Source organism: Limanda limanda, chromosome 21, assembly GCF_963576545.1.
Source record: "Limanda limanda chromosome 21, fLimLim1.1, whole genome shotgun sequence".
Lineage (NCBI taxonomy): Eukaryota > Metazoa > Chordata > Actinopteri > Pleuronectiformes > Pleuronectidae > Limanda > Limanda limanda.
This window is the reverse complement of record NC_083656.1, coordinates 406,856-415,000: the sequence shown is the minus strand read 5'-3', so window position 1 is coordinate 415,000 and position 8,145 is coordinate 406,856. Positions and strand designations below refer to the sequence as shown.

Here is an 8,145-nt window from a genome sequence, read left to right as displayed (position 1 = left end):
CCTGGTCTTGGCTCTGCCCCCGGTCCAGGCCCTGGTCCTCCGTCCAGGCCCTGATGCTGGTCCAGGCCCTGGTCCTTAACCTGTTCCTGCTCCTCTCCCTGGTCCAGGCCCTGATGCTGGTCCTTGACCTGGTCCTGCTCCTCCCCCTGGTCCAGGCCCTGATGCTGGTCCTTGACCTGGTCCTGGTCCTCCCCCTGGTCCAGGCCCCGAATGCTGGTCCTTAACCTGGTCCTGCTCCTCCCCCTGGTCCTCCCCCTGGTCCAGGCCCTGATGCTGGTCCAGGCCCTGGTCCTGGTCCTGGTCCTGCTCCTCCCCCTGGTCCAGGCCCGGATGCTGGTTCTTAACCTGGTCCTGCTCCTCCCCCTGGTCCTCCCCCTGGTCCAGGCCCTGATGCTGGTCCAGGCCCTGGTCCTGGTCCTGGTCGTGCTCCTCCCCCTGGTCCAGGACCGGATGCTGGTCCTTAACCTGGTCCTGCTCCTCCCCCTGGTCCTCCCCCTGGTCCAGGCCCGGATGCTGGTCCCTGACCTGGTCGTGCTCCTCCCCCTGGTCCAGGCCCGGATGCTGGTTCTTAACCTGGTCCTGCTCCTCCCCCTGGTCCTCCCCCTGGTCCAGGCCCTGATGCTGGTCCAGGCCCTGGTCCTGGTCCTGGTCGTGCTCCTCCCCCTGGTCCAGGACCGGATGCTGGTCCTTAACCTGGTCCTGCTCCTCCCCCTGGTCCTCCCCCTGGTCCAGGCCCGGATACTGGTCCCTGACCTGGTCGTGCTCCTCCCCCTGGTCCAGGCCCGGATGCTGGTCCCTGACCTGGTCCTGCTCCTCCCCCTGGTCCAGGCCCGGATGCTGGTCCAGGCCCTGGTCCTGGTCGTGCTCCTCCCCCTGGTCCAGGCCCGGATGCTGGTCCCTGACCTGGTCCTGCTCCTCCCCCTGGTCCTCCCCCTGGTCCAGGCCCGGATGCTGGTCCCTGATGTCCCTCTGGGAGTAAACACCTCTCAGGACGTAAATAAACACATGGGGACAACAGGACTTAAACACCGTCCTGTTACACCTGTCAGTCAGGGTGCGCTCCTTGTCAGACACTCGACACCTGACATGGGCCATTGGGATGGGGGGGGGTGGTCGGCTGAATCAAGCGCTCCCTGTCACAGCTGCAGATGTTGTCTGAGTCTGAGCAGAAGATGGACAGACACTGGACAACCTGAGGGTCTGAAATCAAACGCTCCTGTGAATGTGGGAGCGCTTGGTTAATACCTCATCACGTCCAGGGATCAGGCCGATGGGGGGGTTAATGATTGAGGGCCGGGTGGAGACTTATTGACCAGAGACGTTTTTAACTCGGGAGGCCAGTCGCCTCCCATCAGCAGAGGAGTTGAACCTGAACCTCAATCAGAACCAGGAGCAGGACCCGGACCAGGACCAGGACCAGGACCAGGACCAGGACCAGGACCAGGACCAGGACTCGGACCAGGACCAGGACTTGAACCAGGACCTGAACCAGGACCCGAGGAGTCCAGCTCAGTCTGCAGTCATGGTGGATGTGAAGCAGCGCAGCAGCGAGGTGTCTCCTCCCGACGGCGGCTGGGGCTGGGTGGTCGTCGGCTCCTGCTTCATGGTGACGGTCTGCACACGAGCAGTGACCAGGTGTGTGTGTGTGTGTGTGTGTGTGTGTGTGTGTGTGTGTGTGTGTGTGTAGTGTTGACAGAAACAGAAGCTCTCTCTCTTTAACTGTTCATGGACGACACACTGCTGAACATGTTGGTTTCTATTAAACTTAGTTTTTCTGTTTTTTGTGAAAGACTGTCGGTCACAATTTGTAGTTTAATCAAACAGTTTGTAGTTCTATAAAGAGAGATAGCTTAGCATAGCATTGAGACTGGAAACAGTCTCCAACATTTTCATTTTGATCTCTAAAGGAGTTTCCCCTTGTTTCCAGTGTTGATGCTAAGCTAAGCTAGCCTGAATGCATGTGTGGTGCCTGGTCAGCTGAGGGACGGTTCCCCCCCCAGGGGACCAGGACAAACGAGAGGGAGCAGGTGTGAAGGTCTCAGGCCGAGACGCTAACACATGAACAAACAGCAGCTTCACAAACAACAACGAGGAGGAAACACGTCAAATCATGATAAACATTATCTCCAGGCTCTTTAAAACTTTACAGATGAGCCACACAAATATAAAACTAATAAAGAGTAAAACAGTTTCCGTCTCAGAACCAGTTTGAGACACGATGGACGTCTGAGACGTTTCATCATCAAACACAGAAACTTGGTGCTGGAACCATCGAGCCTGAGATCAGCTGCTGAGCCACAGACAGGAAGCCTTTCACTTCCTGTCTGTCAGACAGGAAGCCTTTCACTTCCTGTCTGACCGACAGGAAGCCTTTCACTTCCTGTCTGACAGACAGGAAGCCTTTCACTTCCTGTCTGACAGACAGGAAGCCTTTCACTTCCTGTCTGTTATTTCCCAGATTCAACGTCGTTCTCCAGGCTCGTGAACCTCGGGTCCGATCAGAGATGTTCCAGAACCACGTGATGGAGAAAACCTCGTTAATGGAGGATCGAGTCCAATCATTTTCTGAACCACGTCGTTTCCATGAGGCTAGCTCTTCCTCGGTTTCCCCGGCAACCACTTACTAGGAAGTGGATCATTGCGAGAGCGGGTGGACTGTGGTCCCGGTTTAACCATTAAAACCATTTACATGAAGTCCAGAAGCCTCAGTGGTTACACAACCCTGACTCAGCTGATCCGTCTGCAGGTGCACGTCCATCTTCTTCATGGAGTTTCAGGATCATTTTGGAGCCGACTACTCGGAGACGGCGTGGATCCACAGCCTGCTGGACTGCAGCACCATGCTCTTTGGTCCGTGCCTGCACTCCCACACGCAGCCTGCAGGGGCGCTGCACCGCTCTGACCTGTGTGTTTGTGTGTGTTTGTGTGTGTTTGTGTGTGTTTGTGTGTGTTTGTGTGTGTTTGTGTGTCCAGCTCCTGTCGGCAGTCTGATCGGGACCCGGTGGTCCTGCCGGGGGACGGTGATGTTGGGAGGACTCATCTCGTCCTGTGGCCTCCTCCTCAGCTCCTTCACCAGCAGCCTGGAGCTGCTCTATGTCTTCATGGGCGTCTTCACAGGTCAACATGTCCACACATGTCCACACATGTCCACACATGTCAACATGTCCTCACATGTCCACACAGGTCCTCACAGGTCAACATGTCCTCACATGTCCACATATGTCCACACATGTCAACATGTCCTCACATGTCCACACATGTCCACACATGTCAACATGTCCACACATGTCAACATGTCCACACAGGTCAATAGGTCCTCACATGTCCACACAGGTCAACATGTCCACACAGGTCAACATGTCCTCACAGGTCCTCACAGGTCAATAGGTCCTCACATGTCCACACATGTCAACAGGTCCACACAGGTCAACATGTCCACACATGTCAACAGGTCCACACAGGTCAACATGTCCTCACATGTCCTCACAGGTCAACACATGTCCTCACATGTCCACACAGGTCAACATGTCCACACAGGTCAACATGTCCTCACAGGTCAACATGTCCTCACATGTCCACACAGGTCAACACATGTCCTCACATGTCCTCACAGGTCAACATGTCCTCACATGTCCTCACAGGTCAACACATGTCCTCACATGTCCACACAGGTCAACATGTCCACACAGGTCAACAGGTCCACACAGGTCAACATGTCCTCACATGTCCTCACAGGTCAACATGTCCTCACATGTCCTCACAGGTCAACATGTCCTCACATGTCCTCACAGGTCAACACATGTCCTCACATGTCCTCACAGGTCAACACATGTCCTCACATGTCCTCACAGGTCAACATGTCCTCACATGTCCTCACATGTCCTCACAGGTCAACATGTCCTCACATGTCCTCACAGGTCAACATGTCCTCACATGTCCTCACAGGTCAACACATGTCCTCACATGTCCTCACAGGTCCACATGTCCTCGTTGTCCAGGTCTGGGTTTCGCTCTCTGCTACACGCCGGCCATCGCCCTGGTGGGCGGTTACTTCCGGCGGCGGGCGGCCCTGGCGTACGGCGTGGCGATGTCGGGCAGCGGCATCGGGACGTTCGTGTTGGCGCCGGCGGTGCAGATGCTGATCGAGCGCTACACGTGGAGGGGGGCGCTGCTCGTCCTCAGCGCCTTCGTCGCCAACCTCTGCGTCTGTGGGGCGCTTCTTCGACCGATCCCACTGCGGGAGGAGGAGGCGGCCTCAGAGGGGGAGGAGCGACGTGGTGAGGAGCAGCGATAGCATGTTTTCATTTCCACAGAACACGTGTAGACGTTCGCCGACCTCTGTCCGTCTCCTCCGCAGGTCCCGGGTCCTCGCAGGACGCCGACCTCGCAGTGAAGCTCTCCTACGAATCCGAAGGTGGAGGTTCGTCATCAGGGGCGTCGCCCTCTGCTTCTTCTTCACCGTCGCTGCCCCTGCTGCCGGGAAGCCCCGCCCCTCAGGTGGAGAGGAGGCGCTGCTTCAGCTCCTGGTCCAGTAAGGAGTTCCGCTTCCTGCTGCTGCCGGACTTCCTGTTCCTGGCCGCGTCCTTCCTGTTCTTAGCCAGCGGCTGCAGCCTCCCCTTCGTCTACCTCGTGCCCTACGCGCTGCACGCCGGCGTCGGCCAGCAGCACGCCGCCTTCCTCATGTCCATCCTCGGAGTCGTTGACATCGTGGGGAACATCACGTTCGGCTGGCTGACGGACCGCAGGTATGACTCCGCCCACAGGAAGTCACGCAGGGGGGGGTCTGTGTGTGAACCAATCACAGCGGACGAGGTCGGGGGGGGTAAACCATTCAGACACTTTGAATTGAAACGATCTGAACGAGCTGTTCGATGTTATCTACAGTAATTATTTAAGTTATTATTCAAATTATACTTTAATCATCACGACTGACTTTGTTGAAACTTTATCGTCGTTGGAACGAACACTGTGTGACAATAATCATTCAAATGTATCGGTACAGGACGTTTGTGCGTTAATGCGCTGACCCTGAGCTGACCTCTGTCCCGACCTCTGTCCCGACCTCTGTCCCGACCTCTGTCCCTAAATTGTCCCGTTGACACGACGACGTCAGAACCCCCGTCAGCTCCACTCGGACACGAAGCTGCAGCGACAAGAATCAATCAACCAATCAGCAGCAGAGGCGACCTCGAACCTTAGGGTCAGTTTGTCTCCTGGTGTCTCTTCAGCGCCCGGCTCCTCCCTCACTGCACAGACTCCTCCCTCACTGCACAGACTCCTCCCTCACTGCACAGACTCCTCCCTCACTGCACAGACTCCAAATGACCTCCTCACCACAAGATGGCAGCGTTAGAATCGAGCTCTTTGAACTCGTCTCTGGAGGAGTGGACGCTCTGCCGAGTCTCTGGAGGAGGAGGAGACGAGTGGACGCTCTGCTGAGTCTCTGGAGGAGGAGACGAGTGGACGCTCTGCTGAGTCTCTGGAGGAGGTGGAGACGAGTGGACGCTCTGCCGAGTCTCTGGAGGAGGTGGAGACGAGTGGACGCTCTGCCGAGTCTCTGGAGGAGGAGGAGACGAGTGGACGCTCTGCTGAGTCTCTGGAGGAGGAGACGTGTGGACGCTCTGCCGAGTCTCTGGAGGAGGAGGAGGAGACGAGTGGACGCTCTGCCGAGTCTCTGGAGGAGACGAGTGGACGCTCTGCCGAGTCTCTGGAGGAGGAGGAGACGAGTGGACGCTCTGCCGGGTCTCTGGAGGAGGAGACGTGTGGACGCTCTGCCGAGTCCCTGGAGGAGGAGGAGACGAGTGGACGCTCTGCCGAGTCTCTGGAGGAGGTGGAGACGAGTGGACGCTCTGCCGAGTCTCTGGAGGAGGAGGAGACGTGTGGACGCTCTGCCGAGTCTCTGGAGGAGGAGGAGACGAGTGGACGCTCTGCCGAGTCTCTGGAGGAGGAGGAGACGAGTGGACGCTCTGCCGAGTCTCTGGAGGAGGTGGAGACGTGTGGACGCTCTGCCGGGTCTCTGGAGGAGGAGGAGACGTGTGGACACTCTGCCGAGTCTCTGGAGGAGGAGGAGACGTGTGGACGCTCTGCCGAGTCTCTGGAGGAGGAGGAGACGAGTGGATGCTCTGCCGGGTCCCTGGAGGAGGAGGAGACGTGTGGACGCTCTGCCGGGTCTCTGGAGGAGGAGGAGACGTGTGGACGCTCTGCCGAGTCTCTGGAGGAGGAGACGTGTGGACGCTCTGCCGAGTCTCTGGAGGAGGAGGAGACGAGTGGACGCTCTGCCGAGTCTCTGGAGGAGGAGGAGACGAGTGGACGCTCTGCCGAGTCTCTGGAGGAGGAGGAGACGAGTGGACGCTCTGCCGAGTCTCTGGAGGAGGAGACGAGTGGACGCTCTGCCGAGTCTCTGGAGGAGGAGACGAGTGGACGCTCTGCTGAGTCTCTGGAGGAGGTGGAGACGAGTGGACGCTCTGCCGAGTCTCTGGAGGAGGAGGAGACGAGTGGACGCTCTGCCGAGTCTCTGGAGGAGGAGGAGACGAGTGGACGCTCTGCCGAGTCTCTGGAGGAGACGAGTGGACGCTCTGCTGAGTCTCTGGAGGAGGAGACGTGTGGACGCTCTGCTGAGTCTCTGGAGGAGGAGGAGACGTGTGGACGCTCTGCCGAGTCTCTGGAGGAGGTGGAGACGAGTGGACGCTCTGCCGAGTCTCTGGAGGAGGAGGAGACGAGTGGACGCTCTGCTGAGTCTCTGGAGGTGGAGACGTGTGGACGCTCTGCTGAGTCTCTGGAGGAGGAGGAGACGTGTGGACGCTCTGCCGAGTCTCTGGAGGAGGAGGAGACGTGTGGACGCTCTGCCGAGTCTCTGGAGGAGGAGGAGACGAGTGGACGCTCTGCTGACGGACGGACAGTGAACTCATCGCTCCACTCCAAACTGTTTCACCTTTTCTTCTTGTTTCTCTTTAAAGGACAAAGTGTAACAAGCAGATCAATAATTCACCGTGGTTAATGTGGTCGTGGTTAATGTGGTCGTGGTTAATGTGGTCGTGGTTAATGTGGTCGTGGTTAATGTGGTCGTGGTTAATGTGGTCGTGGTTAATGTGGTCGTGGTTAATGTGGTCGTGGTTAATGTGGTGGTGGTTAATGTGGTGGTGGTTAATGTGGTCGTGGTTAATGTGGTCGTGGTTAATGTGGTCGTGTTTGCTCGTCTCAGGTGTTTGAAGCCGTTCCGTCTCACCTGTTACGTCGTCGCCGTGGCGATGGAGGGTCTCTGCTGCCTCTTCATTCCGATGCTTCGCTCGTTCCCGATCCTCGTGCCCTTCGCAGTTCTCTACGGATACTTCGATGGCGCCTACGTGGCGCTGATCCCTGTGGTGACGTCGGATGTGGTGGGAGCTCAGCACCTGTCCTCGGCGCTGGGCGTGGTCTATTTCCTCCACGCCGTCCCATATCTCGTCAGCCCCCCCATCGCAGGTCAGTCATGACTTTTGTTGGTTTTCAGTGTCGTCAGTGTCACGCCTGGCGAGGTGCTCATTCTTATGTCTGATTGGTCTGATGTCACAACTGAACTCTTCTTCTGTGGTCTGCAGGTTGGCTGGTGGACATCACAGGAAGTTACACAGCCACGTTCCTGCTCAGTGGCTCCGCCCAGCTGGCGAGCGCGCTCATCCTCTGTAGCGCTGCCGGGATTCGTCGCTGCTGCCTGCCCCGCCCACAAAGCATGAGCCCCTCCCCCACAGCCTAGCCAGCCAATCGGACTGCGGCACCGCTTTCAGCTCGTAGCGTTGAACTCCTGTTTTTATGTCAGAGGAACAAACACGTCCTCTAGGTTTTGAACTCAGGTCAGTTTGTCCAAACCACGTCAAGTCATTCTGACTGTGAGCTTCCTGTTCCTGTCAAAATAAGAGTCCTGCTGGGACAGGAGTGAAGGAGGAACAGTCCACCTGTTTGTTACCTTGGTGACAGAAAATAAAATGTCTTGAAATTGTTTTATACCTTTTGTCAGAAAAACAAGCGAAGGAAACAATGAACATTCTGTCAAAGTCACGCGTTTCCTGTTTTGGTTTTTATACGTTTACATTTTTCATTTAATTCTGGTTTTAATCAACATCTTCCTCTCAGGTTCTGATTCATACCCAGTTTGAGGCTCAGCCGGTG

General features: G+C 56.9%; 1 protein-coding gene across 1 annotated transcript; it reads left to right on the top strand.

The window, feature by feature from the left end:
• Positions 1 to 1,603: 1,603 nt before the first annotated feature.
• On the top strand, positions 1,604 to 7,925 carry slc16a12b (solute carrier family 16 member 12b). The gene is made up of 6 exons (XM_061095501.1): positions 1,604 to 1,635; positions 2,747 to 3,117; positions 3,999 to 4,277; positions 4,358 to 4,745; positions 7,202 to 7,461; positions 7,578 to 7,925. The coding sequence occupies exons 1-6, from the start codon at positions 1,604 to 1,606 to the stop codon at positions 7,730 to 7,732; spliced, it is 1,485 nt and encodes a 494-aa protein (XP_060951484.1). The 3' UTR covers positions 7,733 to 7,925.
• Positions 7,926 to 8,145: the final 220 nt, after the last annotated feature.

Excerpts from the sequence above, each read along its gene's own strand:
- slc16a12b (XM_061095501.1), top strand. The coding sequence starts at position 1,604 with ATGGTGACGGTCTGCACACGAGCAGTGACCAG. Across the intron at positions 3,118-3,998 it reads CTTCATGGGCGTCTTCACAG|GTCTGGGTTTCGCTCTCTGC; the intron begins GTCAACATGTCC and ends CTCGTTGTCCAG. Across the intron at positions 7,462-7,577 it reads CGTCAGCCCCCCCATCGCAG|GTTGGCTGGTGGACATCACA; the intron begins GTCAGTCATGAC and ends TGTGGTCTGCAG.